The sequence below is a fragment of the Dendropsophus ebraccatus genome, chromosome 12 (assembly GCF_027789765.1).
Source record: "Dendropsophus ebraccatus isolate aDenEbr1 chromosome 12, aDenEbr1.pat, whole genome shotgun sequence".
Classification (NCBI taxonomy): domain Eukaryota; kingdom Metazoa; phylum Chordata; class Amphibia; order Anura; family Hylidae; genus Dendropsophus; species Dendropsophus ebraccatus.
The window spans coordinates 53510700-53534232 of record NC_091465.1 but is presented as its reverse complement, the minus strand read 5'-3'; the positions used below and the strand labels follow the sequence as shown (position 1 = coordinate 53534232).

At 44.5% G+C, this 23533-nt stretch overlaps 1 protein-coding gene across 14 annotated transcripts in view; it reads right to left on the bottom strand.

Moving 5' to 3' along the window:
• PHLDB1 (pleckstrin homology like domain family B member 1) overlaps nucleotides 1-23533 on the bottom strand; it is a 158500-nt gene that overhangs the window by 98350 nt on the left and 36617 nt on the right. For 5 of the 14 annotated variants that reach the window (XM_069948939.1, XM_069948941.1, XM_069948944.1 and 2 more), the window contains exons 1-3: nucleotides 21969-22095; nucleotides 12768-12887; nucleotides 696-819 (exon numbers count right to left, since the gene is read on the bottom strand). In XM_069948939.1, coding sequence (XP_069805040.1) covers nucleotides 696-819; nucleotides 12768-12887; nucleotides 21969-22052 — 328 coding nt within the window. In that variant the 5' untranslated portion in view covers nucleotides 22053-22095. Of the gene's footprint in view, nucleotides 1-695; nucleotides 820-12767; nucleotides 12888-13662; nucleotides 13683-21968; nucleotides 22097-23533 lie in introns of those variants that run through there. The other 9 variants (XM_069948938.1, XM_069948940.1, XM_069948945.1 and 6 more) reach the window with 5 other exon arrangements.

The following is a 23533-nucleotide window of genomic DNA, read 5'->3' as shown; positions in this document are numbered from 1 at the left end:
AGTAGAGTTGAGCAAACCTCAAGCACGCTGGTGGCTAATGAAGTTTGATGCAGCCCTAGGGCTGCCTGGAAACTATGGATACAGACACGGCCTATATCCACATTTTCCGGACAGCCCTAGGACTACATCGAACTGCTTCAAATGCCAAGAGCTTGAACTTGAGTGTGCTCATAGTTCATCATCTCTAGAGGAGAGTACAAGAGTCACTGTCAAAAAATACTAACACATGAGTAAATTGTGTCCATCACCCATCCGCTTTCCTTTCATCCATCCCCTGCCTCCGTTGAACTTGATGGACATTTTTTGTTTTTCAACCTAAGGCTCGGTTCACACTACGTATATTTCAGTCAGTATTGTGGTCCTCATATTGCAACCAAAACCAGGAGTGGATTAAAAACACAGAAAGTCTCTGTTCACACAATGTTGAAATTGAGTGGATGGCCGCCGTATAACAGTAAATAGCTGCCATTATTTCAATATAACAGCCATTGTGTTAAAATAACAGTAAATATTTGCCATTAAATGGCGGCCATCCACTCAATTTCAACATTGTGTGAACAGAGCCTGTGTTTTTGATCCACTCCTGGTTTTGGTTGCAATATGAGGACCACAATACTGACTGAAATATACGTAGTGGGAACCCAGCCTTACTATGTAAAATGTAGTCTCTGAAAATGATATTTTAAACACAATACCTTCTTCCAGGGGCAGCAGAGTGATGGCAGTGCTCAGCCTCCCACTCCCAAGACTGACAAGATGAGGTTTCTCCGTTTGCACTTTCAGGCCCTTCCCTGTATCTATCAGATCCAGTGGGGTACTCTGCATACGAAGCAAATGATAGAGACAGTTCCATAATATAATCCATACACCACATATATACAGAGTGCAAGCTGCATTTCCTCCCTGGATCATGTTTCTCTTGCATATAACATTTTTATTAGACTTGTAATTATTATATAAAACACACAGCCTGTACTATGCACTGTGTACTGTACATCCACGCACCATAGACATTTGACTTAAAATTTCTGGATCTACCAACCATCTAGCTTGCTTTCCGCCCTACTCATTTGCAAGATTGTGATGTTTGTGTACAGCTCACTTGGCAAATCTCTATTGGATTTCTGCCACATATTTCACTCTGTATTACTGCAGATGTTGCTGTGGATTTAGGAACAGATTAGCCCCATTCAGTCCAATGGGGCTGATCCATGTCCTGGCAAGCAGACACTTTCTATGTAGAATATGTATGTAATACGTGACGTCGCTAGGTTCACATTGTGTTTATACTGTCTGTCACAAATATACGTCGGAACTGCACTAAGAGGAATGCCAATGTATACTGTGGACTACAGCAGCTAGCTATTTATTTTAACGCTTTCCACTGCTATGGGAAGATTTATCGGGATTCAATACATGGTCTGTTACTGGAATAGGTATGATCACTTTTTATTCCATTTTTCTTGTACTTGATGTGACTATTTAAAGGGGTTATCCATTGCTACAAAAACATGGCCACTTTCTTTCTGAGACAGCACTACTCTTGACTCAGTTTGGGTGGGGTTTTGCAATTTAGGGTCCATTTACAGAGAAAGATTATCTGCCAAAGATTTGAAGCCAAAGCCAGAAACAGACTATAAACAGAGATCAGGTCATAAAAGAACGCCTGAGATTTCTCCTCTTTTCAAATTCACTCCTGGCTTTGGCTTCAAGTCTTTGGCAGATAATCTGTGAAATAATCTTTCTGTGTAAATGGACCCTTATGCTGGGTTTACACGGAACGATTATCATGCGAATTTGCACGATAACGATCGAATTCGAACGATAATCGTACGTGTAAACGCGGCGAACGATCGAATGACGAGCGAGAAATCGTTCATTTTGATCTTTTAACAGGTTCTTAAATCGTTGTTCGCAAAAATTTCACAGATCGTTCCGTGTAAACCGTCGTCCGCGCGATAGTCCAGCCGCCCGCAGCCCCGTCCGCCGCCCGGCCCCCGCTCGCAGCACGGCCGCCCCGCTCATCCACAGCCCCCTGCGCCGGCTCGATTGCCACCCCCGCCGCAACTCTGATCACCGCCGCCACCCATCCGATCGCCACCTCTGCCGCCACCTCTCCGATCGCCACCCCCGCCGCCGCCGCTCTGATCGCCCCTGCCGCGACCATACTTTACCTGCTACGCGTAGCAGGTCTTCCACATCCCCGGCTCCCCTCTTCAGTGCACTGATTGGCTGAAGAGGGGAGCCTGGAATTTCAAACGGCTCCTCTTCAGCCAATCAGTGCTCCTCTTCAGCACCGATTGGCTGAAGGGGAGCCGTTAGAAATTCCCGGCTCCCCTCTTCAGCCAATCAATGCACAGCAGCACTGATTGGCTGAAGAGGAGCCATTTGAAATTCCCGGCTCCCCTCTTCAGCCAATCAATGCACGGCACAGGGATTTGAAGACCTGCTACGCGAAGCAGGTAACGTATGCTCATGTCCGGGGCGGCGGGGGCGATCGGAACGGGGGGGGGCAGCGATCGGAGCGGGGGGCGATCAGAGTGGACGCGGGGGGGGGGCGACCGGATCGGCGGCGGCGGGGGTGGCGATCGGAGATTGCAATCGGTGCGGCAGCGGGGGGCGATCGGAGCGGCGCAGGGGAATGCGGTTGAGCGGGGGGGCGGGCTGCGAGCCGGCGGGCAAGCCGGGCTGCGGGCGCGCGATCGCAAAACGATCGCCAAACGATTTTTCCATACGATATATCATACCGTCTAAATGCTGATCGTTATAAAAAAGAAAATTGTTACTTCTAAATCATTAATCGTATTATCTGGCGAGTTATCACTCCGTGTAAACTTAGCATTAGTTCCAAGTGAATGGAGCTTAATTGCAAACCACACCTGACCTGGAAACAAAAGAGTGGTGCTGTCTTTGTTAGAAAGGGGCGCTTGATAACCCGATTAATATGAGCTATTTTGGAATTTTATAATTTTTTATATAGTTCAGTGGATCTAAGGATGACATGTCAAAATTATTATTAAAAATAACAGTAATGCTTTAAAAACTTTGGGGGAGATTTATGAAAGGGTATCAATATACACCTGGTGTAAACTGCCCACAGCAACCAATCACAGCTCCTCTTATATTTTACCAGAGCTGAAAGCTGAGCTGTGATTGGCTGCTGTGGGCAGTTTATACCAGGTGTATATTTACACCCTTTCACAAATCTCCCCCTTTGTGTTTAAAAAAATACTGTTTTAATAAAGCAGTTGCTACTTATCTTGACAACTTAAGAGTTAAAGGTATACTCTAGCGAAAATGTTTTTCTTTTTATATCAACTGGTTTAAAAAAATTATATAGATTTATTATTTACTTCTATTTAAAAATCTCTAGTCTTCCAGTACTTATCAGCTGCTGTGTGTCCTGTAGGAAGTGGTGTATTCTTTCCAGTCTGACACTGTGCTCTCTGCTATCACCTCTGACAGGAACTCTCTAGAGCAGGAGAGGTTTTCTATGGGGACTTGCTTCCTGTAATTACAGTGCCACGAAGATTCAAACACTCCTGGCATGATACTGATACCAGGCTCCACTACAGGGCTTCCCTGTCTGTAGCATCCGTAAAATACAGGCGTAGGGATAAGCTCCTACTGGCTTTATGATTATCTCTGATGTTGGCTTTTACTGGCAGGTATCAGTTTCAGACCATGTCTTGCTTCGTCACATGACCCATGTTGTTACTGTACATTACTGGTTGGAAAAGACTAAAAGGCCTCATTCACACAATCTGTGCCGTGATCCATGCTGTGAAGACCAGATGAAGATCGCGGCAGGAGCAACAGGACAGGAGTGATGTCCGGCTTACACGCGTTTACCGGAAGTGGCGTGGACTACACTGGTTCGTGCTGACATGATATCGGCTGATCGTTGCTGTTGTTTGTTTTTCAACAAGTTGAAAGACAAACGATTGTGATAGCAACAATCTGAGTGGCGGCAGCAGACCGCCACTATCCTCTAGTGATCACCCACTATCTATCTAGTGATCACGCAGGCAGCCCCCCCCCCCCCCCCCCCCGCAGCTCCCCTTGTACTCACCAGCTCGCTGCCGCCATGTATAATAGCTGCGTCAGCAAGCGGGCAACGAGGAGCAAACTAGCGCTGACAGCGCTTGTTTGCTCCTCTCAGTCGCTCCGTGTAATGGGGGTTGAATCTGTGTTGCTGTTCTTGTTGTGCTCCTATAGGCTGTTTTCACACTACGTATATTTCAGTCAGTATTGTGGTCCTCATATTGCAACCAAAACCAGGAGTGGATTAAAAACACAGAAAGGATCTGTTCACACAATGTTGAAATTGAGTGGATGGCCGCCATATAATGGCAAATATTTGCTGTTATTTTAAAACAACGGCTTCTGTATTGAAATAATGGCAGTTATTTACTGTTATATGGCGGCCATCCACTCAATTTCAACATTGTGTGAACAGAGCCTTTCTGTGTTTTTAATCCATTCCTGGTTTTGGTTGCAATATGAGGACCACAATACTGACTGAAATATACGTAGTGTGAACCCAGCCATAAGTAGTAAGCCCTTCAGTCTTTGCTTCTGAGCTCTCATTCCTCATCTAATTATAAGATTAGCTGTTAATGCCACGAGATATCATTCTTGGGATAAATCCAATTAGCTGTAATAAATAACCTGTAGCACATCACCAATGTTGATAACAATGTCCCATGTCCCTCCATCCTTTTTCTTTCACTTTTGATTTGATTAAGTCTTTTTTGACAATTCCTATAATGCTCCTAGTTACTTTGTCTCCCTCAGGCCTTGTATAAGATTTCATTTGCAAAAAGTTTGTTCCGAATCTGTTGAAAATAACACAGCGACGCAAAATTGTACTTTTTTCACAGAATACACCAGGATACAAGGGATTAATACTCCTATAATCCCTTGTATCCTGGTTTTCTGTGAATATCAAGATGTGTGACGTCACCCCTGTTAGGGGGAGACCTTAAAGTGACTGTACCACCAGGCTCAGGCAGAAGCACTGGAGGCGGGCTGATCCACCCTTAGTGGGAGGAAACCCTAGCTCCTCTATGATAGGGTTCCATTGATTCTAATGGAGTCACGTCATGAAGGGGCTGGGGTTTACTTCCACTGGGGGTGGGTCGGCCCGCCTCCAGGGTTTTAGCCTGGGCCTGGTGGTAAAGTCACTTTAAATTAGTCTCCTCAGATATACCTGGGTGCTGCCTAATCAAAAATGTAATGTGACAGCTGTCTGTGAGTATCAACCAAGACACATGAAAGCAACTTCAATGTTCAAACTTATCGAATTTATTAAGATAAAATCAGTTCTTTAAAATCAGGTTAAAAAAAATAGAAGAACCCCGTTTAGCTGCAACAACAAAAAGTTAATAAAAAAAGTCCCATCACTGTCAAAGAAAGAAAGAAAGAAAGAAAGTCCAAAAAAAACGTCCCATCAACTGTCCCATCGCCTGTCCCATCACTGCACAGTTGTGTAGAAAAATATTTGCGACTCATTGGGTATCTTGGTCCTTTAATTATGGGCAAGGGCAGTACATGTCTTGTCAGTGCCCATTGGGTCAACATTTCCCCAGAAGACCACCAGAAAGTCAGCCCATTCTTGCCACTGTCACCTCCCCGGTGCTTTAGGGGGCCAGTTCTGAACAAGTTTTGCCTCCACCAGCTTGCAACCATCCACCTCTTTGACTGCAGTCCAACCTGCCCTGGTGTCTTACCAATGATATCAGGCCCGGCGTTCTCAGGCTGTCCTCCATTTTGTGAGCCTGGTTGAACGAAGCCACAGTTGCTCAGGAGCTCCTCCGGACCATCAGGGAGGAGAAGGAGATATATGAATGGCTGACCCCAGGTCAACTAACGGTGGGAAGTGTTGTAGCTGACAATGGGAGGAACATTGTCTCTGCAGTGCAGCAGGGAGTCATACACTTTGTATGGCACATGTGATAAACCTCATAGTGCACAGGTTTCTTCGAACATGTCGTGCCAATTGTTGATCCCTTTTGAGGACGGGACTCCGTGAGCAGGCATCAACGACATCATCCCACTCGTCTGTATTCTGGAAAGTGTGGTAATCAACATCATCAGCGAGGAATCCCAGGCCACCACTCCAAGGCTGACCATCCTCCTGCTCCATGACTAGTCTGTTCTCAATAATACTGGCCTGAGTGCAATCAGGTACTGCCTCCTCCTCCTCAAATAGTCTCTTTTTAACCATACTGGGCTGTTTGCAATCAAGTACAACTGCCTCCTCCTCCCCCTCCTCCACACTGGGTCCAATACAGTACTATTACTGCTGCTGGTTCCACTGTCAAGTGTTTTCCACCCTACTGGGTCCAAGGAACTTTGTGTCCTATGTCCCGTGTAATCACTTACACCTTGGCTAATTTTTTTTCACTATTTTTGCACTTTGATTTTTTCCACTTTATTCTTTGTAATAGCAACTGCAACTAAATGAAACTATACCCTATCAGACTCTCACTATTGTAGCTGCAATTATTCAGCTGTTATTGCAAGGTTCGTTTTAGGTTCGGTTCGGCCGAATGCGAACTTCACGAAAGTTCGCCGGATCGAACTGAACCGAACTTTTCAAAAGTTCGCTTATCCCTAAATACAACTAATATTTTATAAGAAGTTTTTACTTAAAAATGGTGCACACTAGCAATCTCAATATATTGAGATAGAAACATCTCAATATATTGAGATAGTTAGTGTGCACCATTCAAGTGAACATGTTACATGTATGTGAATATAAACATGTGAACATGTTAACATTTGTCATTTTTTTCTTGTCTTATTTATTCTTTTATGGTTTTAAAAAAAATTTAAACCGGTTTTAATAAAGATTTACCCCTTAAGGGCCTGTTCACACAGGTTCAAAAATTGCAGACCCAATATTGCAGCATGTAGCATGGCCATGATTTGAGGCAACTCATATTTCAGGTACTTCACTATATATTACAGATAGGATCTACAGTTGATAGCTTCTGTGCCTGTACCATCCACTGGACCAGGGCCGTAGCTAGGGGGAGGCAAAGGGGGCAGCTGCAGAGCAGGGAGCAGAGAGAGGATGACAGTGGATGAGGCAGCCTGGAAGCCTCCTGCCCTCTGTCAGTGTGAGGAGGCATGGGGCGATTTTACTTCATCAAAAGAGGTATTTTCCATACTGTACTGTCTCCTGGCTGCTGATTAGCTATAATTTGCGCAAAATCGCGGTGTTTTTACCGTGATTTTGAGCAAATCAGGGCTAAACAGCAGCCAGGAGACAGTACAGTAAAGAGATGGTGAAGGACCTTGACATGTGACTATGATGTCACCGAAGGTCCTGTATGTGCACTGCACTATGGAGGAGGAAGAAAGAAGATACAGGTGTGTGGGAAAGGGAGGACAATCAGGGGTGCACAGTGTGGGGAGGGGGGTGATGGTTGCCCAGTGTGGAGTGAAGAGGGGGGCAGGGGGGTACAAGGTGACACCAGTCTGGGATGGGGGGGAGACACATAAGAGAGTTCGGTCCAGTGTTTATTTAGGGGTCTGGTCTGGTTGTACATTATTCTATACTTAACCCCTTAATAACTGCCCTATCCAAATATATATCACATTTATATAAACCTTACCTACTATCTACAGGGGTAGGGAACCTTGGCTCTCCAACTGTTGCAGAACTACAACTCCCATCATGTCTGGACAGCCATAGTTTTAGCTTTGACTGTCCATGTATGATGGGAGTTGTAGTTTTGCAACAGCTGGTGAGGCAAGGTTCCCTACGCCAATCTATAAAGCACCTGTATCTTTATTTACAGAGACCATGATACTAGAGTAATTTTTCTAAATTATTTCTATTTTGAATTTGGTGACGGGATACCTTACTGGAGGTATTACTGCTGTTGTTTCCGCTGCTCAGTGGAGTTGATCAAACATCGGGAAATCCTAGGTTCTATGGAACTCGAACATTCACGAACCTGCCACATTAGATTGCTGATGCCTTCCCAGTCTGTGGGGAAGGAAGAGAGGGCCCGGGTACCGCCTGGAATTCCGGGATTCCAGTCAGTACCCGGGAAGTCTCCTCCTTTCCCACAGACCGGGAAGACATCAGCAATCTAATGTGGCAGGTTTGTGAATGTTTAAGTTCAATTGGACCTAGGATTTCCCGATGTTTGATCAACTCTAAGGTTGTCTGGAAAACATGGATACAGCCAATGACTATATCCATGATTTCCACATAGCCTTAGGGCTTTATCCAAGTTCAACTGCCACCACTAATCAAATGCCGAAAGTTCAGGTTCGGATCGACTCGAGCATGCTCGAGGTTCACTCATCTCTAATCAGGAAGCTTCGCCTCCTATTTCACAGTTACAGACAGCAGGCAGCTAAGACAACTGCGCCTCCTCAGGTACAGACAGCAGAAAGCGGAGACAACTGCGCCTCCTCAGTAACAGACAGCAGGGAGCGGAGACAACTGCGCCTCCTCAGTAACAGACAGCAGGGAGCGAAGACAACTGCGCCTCCTCAGGTACAGACAGCAGGGAGCGAAGACACCTGCGCCTCCACAGGTACAGACAGCAGGGAGCGGAGACAATGGCGCCTCCACAGGTACAGACAGCAGGGAGCGGAGACAACTGCGCCTCCACAGGTACAGACAGCAGGGAGCGGAGACAACGGCGCCTCCACAGGTACAGACAGCAGGGAGCGGAGACAATGGTGCCTCCGTTAAGGTACTTCGGGACCAAATTTTAAATGGGAAAAATGGAATTACTTTAAAAAATGCTGATTGAGCCCAGAGCTGCCTGATAATCATTCTTCGTAAAAAGATTCCAGGTACACCGTAAATATGACATTATGTATCCCATATTGTGAACACCACACTAGTGCTGCAAGGAGAGATGAGCGAATCGCTCATCTAAACTTCATTAAAAAAAAATACTGTATATGTTATATACCAGCAGTAAAAGGACGACATGGGCCCACCTGTGCTTACTGTGCACAAGGGGGGGGGGGGGGGGGTGCAAAAATCAATCTTTGCCCCAGGTGCAGGAGAGCCTAGCTACACTTCTGCACTGGACATACTTTTATTTCCTATAGTGGTAAGGACACTGCACTTAAAGCCACACTGTACCCACAATCTGATCCACCCAAACCGCTTCTACGTTCAGATAGCTGCTTTTAATCCAAGATCTGTCCTGGTTTCCTTTCAGCAGGTGATGCAGTTATTGTCTTAAAAAACATCTTTAAAACTTGCAGCCCTTTTCAAATTAGTGTGGCCTAGAGTACCCATGCTCTAGGATTGCGACACCCCTCTGTCCCTCCTCCCTGCCCTCCTCATTATTAGGAATGCCCCTAGAACAATTTCTCCTATTCATCACCTGTGTGAACACTGCACATGGGCTGGATCATTAAAGCACCTGTGCAGTGTTCATACAGGTGATAAATAGGAAAAATTGTTCTAGGGGCATTCCTAATGGCAAAGGGGGCGGGGAGGAGGGACGGAGGGGTGTCGCAATCCTATTGCACAGGCACTCTAGGCCACACCAATTTGACACAGGGCTGCAAGTTTAAAAGTTGTTTTTTAGGACAAAAGCTTGGATTAAAAGCAACTATCTAAAGGTACAAGTGGTTTTTGGGGGTCAGATTGTGGGTACAGAGTCGCTTTAATATGTAATGATTAAAAATTTTAATATGTAATGATTAAAAATTTTTGTGCTGAATTAAAAATTCAGCACAAAAATACATCGGTCTAAAGGGGCCCATACACTTTTAATAACTGTGGGCCAACAATTATCTCTCCCAGCTTCCCCATGTTGAATGTGTTCCCCAAAGGGCCTTTTACACAGGCCGATTATCATGCGAAAAATCATTCCAATTTTAGTGATAATCTTGTGGTGTAAACACGGCAACAATCAAACTACAAATAAAAAATCGTTTATATGTCACTGATCACATCTTTTGAGCTGACTTCCAAATCATTGTTAATCGTTCTCAAGTCTTTTGGTATATGGATACGAACATAATTACAATCGCATTAACGACTTTTCATAGCGATTTATCCTCTCGTCTAAATGCCTATTTTTTAAAGGAAAAAATCATCACTTGACGTTCGCTAAACAAGCGATTAAGTGATCTATATGTGCTTGTAAAAGGACCCTAAAGGCCCTATTACACGCAGTGATAATTGTCCCAATCTAGCTGATTATCGCCAGGGGCGGTCTTGGCATTTCTGGGGCCCCAAGCGAAGTTATGTCTGGGGCCCCCCCTCGACACGCATTCCAAAACAATAGATCGTTGTGTGTTGCCCCCAGTAGTATATACCCCTTGTGCGCTACCGCCAGTAATATATACTCCTTGTGTGCTGCCCCAATAGTATATACCCCTTGTGTCCTGCCCCCAGTAGTATATACCCCTTGTTTGCTTCCCCCAGTAGTATATAGACCCCTGTGTGTTCCCCCAGTTATATAAAGCCCCCCCCCGTGTGCTCCCCCAGAAATATATAGACCTCCTGTGTGTTGCCCCAGTTGTATATAGACCCCCTGTGTGCTTCCCCACTTGTATATAGCTGCACTGTGTGCTCCCTCAGGGGTATTTAGCCCCCCTGTGTGCTCCCCCACTTGGATATAGACCTCCTGTGTGCTCCCCCACTTGGATATAGACCCCTGTGTGCTCCTCCAGTAGTATTTAAACCCCCTGTGTGGTTCCCCCAGTAGTATATAGACCCCCTGTGTGCCCCACCAGTATTATATAGACCCCTTGTGTGCTGCCCCAGTAGTATACAGACCCCTGTGTGCTCCCCCAGTTATATATAGACCACCTGTGTGCCTCACAAGTAGTATATAGACCCCCTGTATGTTCCCCTAGTAGTATATAGACCCCCTGTGTGCCCCACCAGTAGTATATAGACCCCTGTGTGCTCCCCCACTTGGATATAGACCTCCTGTGTGCTCTCCAAGTTGTATATAGACCCCATTCTCCTGCCCAAAGTAGTATATAGACCCCCTGTGTGCTGCCCCCAGTAGTATATAGACCCCTCTGTGAAGCCCCAGTAGTCTATAGCCCCCGTTATATAGCCCCCCTGTGTGCTCCCCCATTTACATAGACCCCCGATGTGCGCTCCCCCAGTTAAACAGACCCCTGTGTGCTCCCCCTCCCATATAGTATATAACACAATAAAACAAACACTTATACTTACCTGGGTCCGGGCGTCTCCTCTTCTCTTCATTCGTGTGGCCGCAGGAAGGGTTTTCCCTGCGATCACAAGAGGCCGCACTCCCCTTGTCCTGGCGCCGATGCTCCAGTGATGTCACTGGAGCACCGACACCACAAGGACAGAGCGGCCACTTGTGAAAGCACTTCCTGTGGCCACAAGAGTGACTGACAGGAAGGGAGCCAATGTCTCCCGCCCTGTCAGTGCTGCTGCATGTAACTATGAGCGCTCATTACGAGTGCTCATAGTTACAGTTCAGATCGCAGCAGTGAGCAGGGCAGCGGCCCTGTCCAGCGGTCTTGAGCACAAGAGCGGGGCGTGGGGGCCCCCCTGGATGTTGGGGGCCCCAAGCGATCGCTTGGGGTGCTTGGTGCCAAAGACCGCCACTGATTATCGCTGCGTGTAATAGAGACAACGATCAGCTGATGACATCGATGATCGGCCGATAGTTGGTTTCGGTTTGGACCTAAAATCGTCGGGCGCCGACCACGCATCGCTATGTGTAACAGCAAAGCACAGGCGATGGCTGACAATTGCCCAAATACCTGATACCTTACCTCTCCCGGCTCCCAGTCTTCTCTCCTGTGATTGGCTGAGCAGCTGTTCAGCTCACAGGACGCTCAGACGCTGGAAACAGGAAGATGCGGAGCACGGGAGAGAAAACCAGGAGCGCGGAGAGGTAAGGTATCAGGAGATACAGCCAGACAGGTCTGGTGCCAGTTTATCTCATTGAAAAGCCATCCCTCCCAACCCTTCTTCTCAGCAATGATCTATTAGTAGAAAGTTGGGGGCCCTCGAAGAGGCCCATGAATATTCTGTAATTACCCTCGCTAGGATAAAACAAACTGAACAAAGCAATGTGCAAGGTATAAGGTATAGAAGCATTTTACTCTGGCTGTCAAAGGAGCTACAAAGAAGCTCTAGCTCTAACTCTCTAACTGTAAATCTACGTGTATACCTGTAGACCTGGTCTAAAGGGACATGGAGCACCTGTGACCATTGTTTGACCAAGTTGCTCTAATGGCCCTATTTCACGGGTCGTTTAGAGGAGCAAACGAGCGCTCTCAGCGCTCGTTTGCTCCTCGTTCCCCGTTCGCAGCCGCCGCTATTCAGCGCGGCAGCAGCGAGCGGGTGAGTGGAGTGCGGGAGGGGCGGCGGGGAGCTGCGGGGGGGGGGGGGCTGCCCGGGTGATCGCTGATCGTCCAGGCAGCCCATAGGATACAGTAGCATCTGCTGCCGATGCTCCTATTCAACGGAACGACGGCAGCAAATCGCTGCTATAGCAGTCGCTTGTTTTTCAACATGTTAAAAAACAAACGACTGCAACGATCAGCCGACAAGAAGCCATTGCTTAAAACTCCCTGCAAAATTCTTTGTTGAAATATCCATCAGCTGCCTCGTGGTATCAATCTGAATTTAACTGACGGTCTGAAATATCTTCAGATTCGCAGCCATCTTAAAAACTTTGCCCAACACTTTTATTTGTGCTGCGCTCATAACATTGTGCCTAAAAGCCTAATAGATACTTTCTGGATATACTATATATGGTATGTTGTTAAATTACCTGTACAACCGTGTGTGTTTTCCGGCAGGGACTTGCCATTTCTCTTGTTACTGATTTCATTGCCTCTTCAACTTCGGTTTCGGCTTCTGTCTCAGAAAGGGATTCTGTTTCCAAGCAATTCTGCAAGAAATAACAGTCAGCTATCTTGAACATAAAGTGTTATCGAAAAATTACTAACTTTTTTAAATCTAATTTTTTAAGTTAAATACAGTATATTTACATATTTTTCAACAATTGGTGTTTTTTTTTCTCTAATTGTTGATCCTACTATACAGCTGTTGTATGTATATGGCTATCATCGCTGAACAATAGGAGAATTAATTTCCCCATTGTGTTCTATAGGTCGGTGGGTTGGTGTATTTGTTGGTTTGATTTTCTAATCTCTTAGTGTAATGATACAAACCCAACAACATAATAAAATGACACTCCATTCATTGCTGTCTTAGTCTTGACAATGAACTTAACTTTAACTCTTGGGAGATAAGAAAACATAACAAAAAACAATAAACATGTAAATGAAAGGAAGCCTGCAGTATTGTATTCAACAGAGGTAACCTTGGGTTTTCCTGCTATTATGGACCAGCATGCTTGCACGTTTGATTGCACTGGGCACATTCTGTTCAGTCATTATTTTACTGTACTGTACTGTACTTTACTCTATTACATTTTGGTTAATTCTACAGAAAGGAGATTCCAGTCTTTCTAGTTACAGTGGTCCCTCAACTTACAATAATAATTGATTTCAGGACAACTATTGTATGTCAAAAATATTGTATACTAGAAAATGTACCCGGCGCTGCCCGGGTATAAAGTGTCAGTGTGTTAATTAGATTTGTTCTAAGGTGCCCAGGAGGCCAAGCTAAAGGTATTGTTAATCAGTGGAATTAGTGTATACCTGTAGTGCATAGTTGGAGGGGTTCTGTATACCCACAATGTATAGTTTTTAGGGGTCTCGCATATCTGTAGTGCATAGTTGGGGGGGCTGTATACCTATAGTGTATAGTTGAGGGAGGTCCTGTATACCTGCAGTGTACAGTTGGTGAAGGTCCTGTATACCTGTACTGTATAGTTCGGGGGTCCTGTATACCTGTAGTATATAGTTGGTGATGTATACCTGTAATGTATAGTTGGTGGAGGTCTTGTATACCTGTAGTTTATAGTTTGAGGGTCCTGGATACCTGTAGTGTATAATTGGTGGAGGTCTTGTATACCTGTGGTATATAGTTCAGGGGTCCTGTATACCTATAGTAAATAGTTTGAGGGTCCTGTATAACTATAGTATAGAGTTGGTGGAGGTCCTGTATACCTGTAGTGTATAGTTTGGGGTCCTATATAGCTGGTGGAGTTCCTGTATACCTGTAGTATATTTGGGGTCCTGTATACTTGTAGTATAGAGTTGGTGAAGGTGCTGTATACCTGTATTATAGAGTTGGTGTAGGTCCTGTATACCTGTAGTGTATGGTTTTGAGGTCCTGTATACCTGTAGTGTATAGTTTGGGGTCCTATATACCTGTAGTATATAGTTGGTGGAGTTCCTGTATACCTGTAGTGTATAGTTTTGGGGTCCTGTATACCTGTAGTGTATAGTTTGCGGTCCTGTATACCTGTAGTATATAGTTGGTGGAGATCCTGTATACCTGAAGTATATAGTTGGTGGAGGTCCTGTATACCTGTAGTATTGAGTTTTTGGGTCCTGTATACCTGTAGTGTAAAGTTTAGGGTCCTGTATACCTGTAGTATATAGTTTTGTGGAGGTCCCGTGCACTTGTAGTGTATAGTTTTGGGGTCCTGTATACCTGTAGTGTCCTGTATACCTGCAGGGTTGTATTTACCCATATGGCAGTGTTATTCAGTCACAGTGTGTCGGTATTGGTCATGTCTGGTATGGGGGTGTTACCCAGTCACAGTATGGCGGTATTGGTCAGGTCTGGTGTGGCGGTGTTATCCAGTCACGGTATGGTGGTATTGGTCAGGTCTGGTATAGCGGTGTTATCCAGTCACAGTATGGCAGTATTGGTCAGGTCTGATATGATGGTGTTATCCAGTCACAGTATGGTGGTATTGGTCAGGACTGGTGTGGCGGTGTTACCCAGTCACAGTTTGCCGGTATTGGTCAGGTCTGGTATGGCAGTGTTATCCAGTCACAGTATGGCGGTATTGGTCAGGTCTGGTATGACAGTGTTATCCAGCACAGTATGGCGGTATTGGTCAGGTCTGGTATGGCAGTGTTATCTAGTCACAGTATGGCGGTATTGGTCAGGTCTGGTATGACAGTGTTATCCAGCACAGTGTGGCGGTATTGGTCAGGTCTGGTGTGGCGGTGTTATCCATTCACAGTATGGCGGTATTGGTCAGGTCTTATATGACAGTGTTATCCAGTCACAGTATGGCGGTATTGGTCAGGTCTGGTATGACAGTGTTATCCAGTCACAGTATGGCGGTATTGGTCAGGTCTGGTGTGGCAGTGTTATCCAGTCACAGTATGGCGGTATTGGTCAGGTCTGGTGTGGCAGTGTTATCCAGTCACAGTATGGCAGTATTGGTCAGGTCTGGTGTGGCGGAGTTACCCAGTCACAGTATGGCGGTATTGGTCAGGTCTGGTATGGAGGTGTTATCCAGTCACAGTATGGCGGTATTGGTCAGGTCTGGTATGGAGGTGTTATCCAGTCACATAATGGCGGTATTAGTCAGGTCTGGCAGTGTTATCCAGTCACAGTATGGCGGTATTGGTCAGGTCTAGTATGACAGTGTTATCCAGCACAGTATGACAGTATTGGTCAGGTCTGCTGTAGCAGTGTTACCCAGTCACAGTTTGGTATACCTGTTGTGCCCTGTATATACATGTACTGTATGGATGGAGTAGGGGGTCCTGTATATACATGTACTGTATGGATGGAGTAGGGGGCCCTGTATATACATGTAATGTGTAGTTGGAGTAGGGGGTCCTGTATATACATGTACTGTATAGATGGAGTAGGGGGCCCTGTATATACATGTACTGCATAGATGGAGTAGGGGGTCCTGTATATACATGTACTGTATAGATGGAGTAGGGGGTCCTGTATATACATGTACTGTATAGATGGAGTAGGGGGTCTACCAGTTATTACTGTGGATGTTGTGAGGCAGCTTCCCTAGCAACCATTGCTCCCTGTGAAAATGAAAGCAGTAATCCTATGAAAATGAAAGCAGTAATCCTATTGGTTGCTAAGGCTCCAACTGCCGTGTCTGCTGCAGCTAATTATATCACCTGTTTGCAGTGAGGAGATTTTCCCATTCATCCCTATGGGGCGCTCTTTCCCCTCCCCCTCCCCTCCTGTACATCTGGCGGGGACGGGACCTTCGCAATAACCTTCCCGGGCACCCAATGTATCTGTGGGCCAAATTTGGGGTCAAACGGTTCAGGCGTTTGGAAGTCTATAGAGGACAGACAGACAGACAGACACTTTGATTTTTATGATATAGATTGAGACCAAAACTCTATGGAAAATTGAGAAGGGAGACAGTGGCACAATACATGAGGGGGCAGGCAGTGGCACAGTACACCAGGGAGAGACAGTGGCACAGTAAACAAGAGGAAGACCGTTGCACATTACATAAGGGGGCATTCACATAGTACATTAGGGAACACTGGCACAGTTCATTAGGATATGGTGGCATATCTTACGGGAACAGTCGTATAGATCATTTGGGCATGGTTGCCCAGTTCATTAGGGAACAATTGCCCTGTTAGTTTCTTCAGTATGCTATTATCACCTGTTTTATCCCCACCCTGTCCAGTTCTCCCGCCCTGGTCCTGTATGCCACCATTGTTTACTTTCCCGCAGCTATTACCTGCCCAGTCACTGGCTTCAGGGGTCTTGTGCCATCTACTGCTGAGGTCAGTCATTGACTACAGTGTATACGGCACATCATGTCTGCAGGGAGGTAAATGAAAATATAGGGGCAAAGTGGCAGCATTGGACACATCACAGATACATTTATTTATTTTAGATAATTCTGACAATCCCTTTAAGGCGTCATTGTGGCCTAATTATTTAGATCAGGGATCACACATGTGGCATTGTGTGACAATCAGGGCCATATCTACCTCTAGTCCGGTGCCTAGGGCAACACCGGGGAGCAGGGTAATGGAAACAACTTTCTTGTTTTTGTTTTTTTTTTAGTCTCCCACCTCCCGTTCAGACTTGCCAGCAAATATTGTGTCTTTTTTTTTTAAGGGGGTTGCAGTGTTACCCAGTCACAGTATGGCGGTATTGTTGAGGTCTGGTGTGGTGGAGTTAAATGTGACGCCTGCAGCCATTACCTACCAATCTACCAATCCTGTGGTGAGAATTCCTTCAGACAATATGCAGACGGCTCTAATCATTGATTCAATGTGATAATTTGTTTATATTTTAGGCTGCGTTCACACTACGTATATTTCAGTCAGTATATGTATATTTCAGTCAGTATATTTCAATCAGTATTGCAACCAAAACCCGGAGTGGATTAAAAACACAGAAAGGATCTGTTCACACAATGTTGAAATTGAGTGGATGGCCGCCATTTAATGGCAAATATTTGCTGTTATTTTAGAACAACGGCTGTTATATTGAAATAATGGTAGTTATTTACTGTTATATGGCAGCCATTCACTCAATTTCAACATTGTGTGAACAGATCCTTTCTTTGTTTTTAATCCACTCCTGGTTTTGGTTGCAATACTGACTGAAATATACGTAGTGTGAACCCAGCCTTAAGCAGTTAAAAACCATGAAAAACACGATTCAGACAATGTTTTTACATGTAGAGAAAGGCATGTGTCCGAAACCACGCTCCCATTTCTTCCTCATTAGTTATTACCAGGATTACCAGAATTATTGGCCATATGCCTATTGGTTACCACATGAGGGTCTAGTTTTGGCTGCATGTGGTGACGTACAGTAAATGTGGGAACGCGGCCTAAGACTGATCAGATATCAATATGATGTTCAGAAAATCATGATGCTAATTGGTGAGTGAAGATGGGGCATCTTCAGACTTAGTGCCTAGGGCAGCAGCAGCTGTTAATATGGCCCTGGTGACAAGAGTTTGAAATAGTAAGGATTTAAAGACACCTGGGCAGCAAACTCTAGATGAGTTGTGACCTGAAGTCGTCTTTATGCCAGTCTGGGCCCAACAGAGAAGAAAGCGAAAAAGAACAACTTCAGAGAAGATGTATATAACTGGTCACTGTATATAACTGGTTATTCTGCCTCTGACTACATCTGATTGGGGGGGGGGAGCTGAAATTGTGCCCCAGGGCCTGTGATCCTTTAGCTAAGCCTCTGTCGGTATCACTGTATGTTGAGTCTGATCTTAAGTTAAGATTGTCCAGAAAGAGCCATTGTATGTCAAAAATATTGTAAGCTGAGGCCATTGTAAGTTGAAGGACCACTGTATGACAGTCTAGTGCCACTTAGCTTTCTTCAGTCTTAAGAAAGGCTGGCCTGCAGAAAATATTAATGGAGAAGAGGGAGGAGGAAGTAGTGGTGAGGCATGCCAAAGTACGGCACAAACACCAAGCCACTACTCCTCTTTGACTCTTCATACAAGAGCTGGGCTTGCACACAATCTTGCACACAGAAGAGCCTGACACCCACAGTACACTGTCAGCCCCTCAGGTCGGGTCCAGGTGCTAACAGATTACCTTTAAATGGGTTACTAAACATGCTGCTCAGCAAAGGATAGAAATGAGCTGTGGTCAAAATATTGGCTGTGTGTAAGCTGATCTGTAATTTCAAGGAATGTGGACCCGTAGAACAGCTGTATTTTCACAGTAGCTAAGAAAAATATTCTTTGAGAGTGGACAATATACCACGGATCCATCTTTCTCAGTTAACCTTCTTTCTGCTGACTTCAGATGGAAGGCATAATAAACATTATTTTAAGGATGCACCATTACTATGACACATTGTGGAATATATTTTACTATTTCTAAGTTAGGCTACTTTCACTCATTCAGTAGTTTTTCAGGACTGTATATAATGTCTGCAGTCATCCGCAAACTTCGTCTGCAATCCATAAAGAATCTATCCATATTCTATCCATAATCTAATTTTTGCGGATAAGCAAAGAAGGGGAAGGTAATAGTTAATGAGGTATACTATGGCACCTCTAGACTTCTACACATCCCTACTGTACCTGTGCATGCCTCTGGCAAAAAAATAATATCAATTAAATGTAGCATTTTTTTATGCTGGATCACTGTATCATTTTCATCTATCACGGTTATTTCAAGATCGAAACCTATCATCAGCCCATAGGATAGTCAACAGCTCACAGCTGATATTTGTGGGAACCCTAAAATCACCAAGACAGGGTTCCTTTGTCCCCAAGGGGATTGGTTTTATGTGTGGCATTTTTGCAAAGTCTTCAATACAATTTGCTGGTTTCCATTTTTTTTAAATTATTTTTAAACTTTGCAATAGTGAAGTAAAGGTGAAGTTAGACTTTAATAATAGCAAAGTAGAAGTCTTTTAGTGTATAATGCAGTGAAGGGCAGGGAGGAAATCTCACCCTTGTAAACACAGGAATGTGCTATGAGCAGGTTCCAAGGCCAGATTTCCTGCCACATGTCATAGACTGCAAATGACATCCTCTGTGTTACTATATATACTGTAACACTTGAAACTCTGTCTGTGTTACCCTCTACCAAATTAGAGCATTCTTTTCTTACCCCCTCCTGTTCATTTGCCGTCTGCTTACAAAGACAGAAACTTTTCAGCAACCACAGTAAACCAAAATGATATATTTTGTACAATTGTTAGGCCCATTATTTGGCTACATTATGGCCCAATAGTAAACAATCCACAATAAACAATATTTGCCAAGAGAAATAAAACCTTGTATACTAAATTAAATACAGTTACATTCCATCGCTCCTGCACTCGGTAACCATGTTCTCAGCAGCCCTATCCCAGTACAGAATAGTTCCACATAAAACAACTTTTACATGTGCTAAATGTCTACATAGTAATCTAGTAATTTGCAAAAATGACCCTGTACCACATGACTAACAAGGGTTTCAGCAACCACTCAAGATCCCCTTAGGGTGCCTTCACACACACACACACCGGATCCGCAGCAGATTTGATGGTGCAGATTTGATACTGTGTTAACTTATTTAGATCAAATCTGCTGCGGATCCGCAACAGAAAATCCGCCCCGATACAGTGTGTGTGAAGCTATCCTTAAACACAATTGTCTTCCTCTTTCAATCCTAATAGAATTCTATAAGGCAGAAGACATCCATGATTGGTCTTTCAACAGCCTACCTGTTTGTCATTTTTTAGGAATCAGGAGTCATATAACAAATGGCTTGCAAGTCATATGCGACTCTCTACAATAAATCCATGAGTCACATCAATGCAGTAACATCTTGGGCCTGTGTCTGCTAAATTTACGGGTTCTTTTTGGGGTATAGTCTCTCATTTGGAGCAGTAATATAATTTTACCTGTCCACAGATTTCACCATTAAAATAACATATTTTGGTCACCAAAAAAATTGAACTCATGTTCTTACAATCAACATTTATCACCCAACACTTGGCTGTCTGCCCGGTCATTCAACATGGGGGCTGGGACAAGTGAGTGATGTCAGGTAACATAGTAGAACAATTCATTAAAGTAAACGTGCCATCAGAGACTAAAAGTTGCTCATGGGAAAACTCCGTTTACCCATACCCTTTTACCCATAAAAAAGTATACTCATCTCCACTTTCATAGCATATCCACAGAGTATAATTTAATAGTAACTGACACTCATAGCTTCTCATACTGTATAACTCAATACCAGTTACTTTAATATTTCTTGTTGTAGGACCCTTGTTCTACAACATTGTGTTGATTGAGTCGCCTTTGAGAACATTCAATTTTAGATCTATAAAATCTAATAGATGCAGGTGGTTTTGCCATGTAATAATGGCTACTGGAACCCGCCCAGTCTCTTCTTAGAAGGTATACTGTACTTCCGAGATGTTCAAAGGGTGGAAGTGGGCATTGTGGAGCATGGCAGGTAAAACATTTTCTGCTCCCTAGTGAACTCTTTTAAGCATTTTGAGTAACTCCTTTTTTGACTGTAATAGGATTTGTATAAAAAACCTAGCACCGCAAGCATCTCTGTTTATGTAACTTGGAAGCCAGAAGTACATGTCATAGTATAAGAAAATAGTTTTCATGCGTCAAATGTATCCTAAAGAGGTTTTCCCAAAAACTTTGGATAGACTATCCCCAGATCAATGCTTTACTGGTGGTTCACTCATAACCTACCTACACTAAGAACTGAGCCGGAAGCACTTGGCTCCATTTCCTATTGAAGTAAATAGGATCTAAGGCTGCAGTATCCTGTCAGCGACACTACACAAGGACAGACAACTGCTTCCGGCTCCATTCTCAGTGTACTGCACACAACAAGCAGCTGGAAAACCCTTTAAAAAATGGACAACCCCTTCAGTCTCAAGATTGTAGTGTTCCTGGGGCTGGACTCCAACTAAGTATTTTAACTAGTAGATATGTGGAAGTAATGATACACACAAACAGAAGGAAAATAAAAGAACTAAAGAACTTTCTTAAAAAAAAAAAAGTAACAATATGTCACACTGAAACTTATGTAATAAGATTTGTATTCTCGGTTCCCATTTTATCCGGTAATTAAGAGCTAATTACTAAGTCGTGTGAAGCTAGGCTGCAATTACTATCTCCAAGTCAACTCTCCTACGGCAGGAAGCAGGAGACCTTCTTGCTAAGTGTGCTTAACTATAGGGTTTCATATATCACACAGCATTTATTCAGATGTACTGTGTGTTTATCTGCCTCTATAAACCATATCAACACAAGTAAATCTACTTTTCAGAATTCATTTACAAAATATCAGCATTTAAATCAGATGGGTAGCTATAGGCAATGTAGAGGTCAGAGTAATATTTGTGCCCCGTATTGAGGGGTTCAAAACGTCTGTCTTCCACATGGAAGGAAGAGAAGAAATTGTTTAATGACCCTGACAGAGATTTGGTGCTGGGGTTTATCTATTGGAATTTGTCTAGGTATGGCTCACATATTAGACAAGTAGAAGTTCTGTAAAGAGTGTACATAATGTAAAGGAAGACTAGCTGATGATTCCTGTACAGCTCAACATAACATTTATAAGCAATTTTTTGTTGTTCCAAATACCTTACTTACCTTTTGTAGGTTGTGGTCCTGATGCCAGCAAGAGGGGATAACTCTATGGTACAGCTCAATCAATGAACCACAGCACCTTTCCATATCTCCCCGAATGGGGTGTGTAGGGATAATGGGCCACTCACCATGCCTGTGACCTCAACCAGGTATATGAATACATCGCACAAAGTCACATCGAGTGGCCGCAGGCCTCTCCCTGTGACTTGTACAGGATACGGATAAAGGAAGAGAGGGAGGAGATACCTATTGTATGTTCAGGAAACTGGGAGTAGAGGAAAGAGAAAATAGCAAGCAATACTTTATGAAGTAATGGAAAGGATGTGAGAGATAAGTAGCAAATGTGTAAAAGGTTTAACTTTAGAAACCAACATATCATATATGGCAGGGCTTGGAAACCTATGGCTCACAAGCCAGATGTGGCTCTTTTGATGGCTGCAGCTGACTCGCAGACAAATCGAGCGAGCCCGGGGGATTCATGGCACCGCAATGATAGTAGCCACAGCCTCCAGCAAACTTTTATGGCATGGACTGCACAACTAGGCCACCTAAAGGCCCTATTCCACCAACAGATCTGACGACAGATTATCTGCCAAAGATTTGAAGCCAAACCCAGGAGTGGATTTGAAAAGAAGAGAAATCCAGTCTTTCCTTTATGACCTGTTCTCTGATTATAGTCTGTTCCTGGGTTTGGCTTAAAATCTTTGGCAGATAATCTGTCGTCAGATCTGTTGGTGGAATAGGGCCTTAACGCTCTCCCCATATAGCATCCGGATGCATGCTCCTCCAGTGTGTGACTTCATCTAGCATGCGTTGATTGAATGTGTGCGGCACTGCAGGCCCCATGCTCCTGCTCCGCCGTTGCAAGCGGGTAATTCGCCTGTGAGGGGAATTCCCTGTTTACAGAGGCAAAGCAGGAGCATGGCGGTGCTGCAGCTAGGCGTGGCGCACGCATCCTATCAGACTCATTCATCCTATCACACTCACTGTGTGCGTGTTGGGGGGACAGGTAAGGTAGTCTCTGTGGGGGGGAATTGCATTAGTTTGGAAGTACATAATTCAGGGGCTACCTTGGCAGAGTTACCTTTCAGGACTCTAAAGAAAGCTGGGTGACTACCACTACTGCCCTAAGTAGTGTACGAGTGTGTGGGCGAGTCAGGTGGGGTAGTTTGTGTGTGTGTGTGTGGGGGGGGGGGGGGGTCAGGTGGGGTCATGTGTTGGCAGGCGGGTCAGGTGGGGTTATTGTTGTACTGACAATGTTTCACTCTATGTATACATGTAAGCAGTCTTTCTAACATTTAAAGAACATTAAAGGAGTATTGCCCCCGCCCCTCCCCCCCAAAAAAAGTTTTTACAGATTCCCAATATACACTTATTATGGGAAATGTTTATAAAGTGCTTTTTTCCCTGCACTTACTACTGCATCAAGGCTTCCTGGATAAAGGGTGATGTCACGACCCAACTCCCAGAGCTGTGCGAGCCGTGGCTGCTGGAGAGGATGATGACAGGGGGACACTGAGGGACACAGGGCACTGGAGGGACACTGAGCATCCCTCTGCCATCATCCT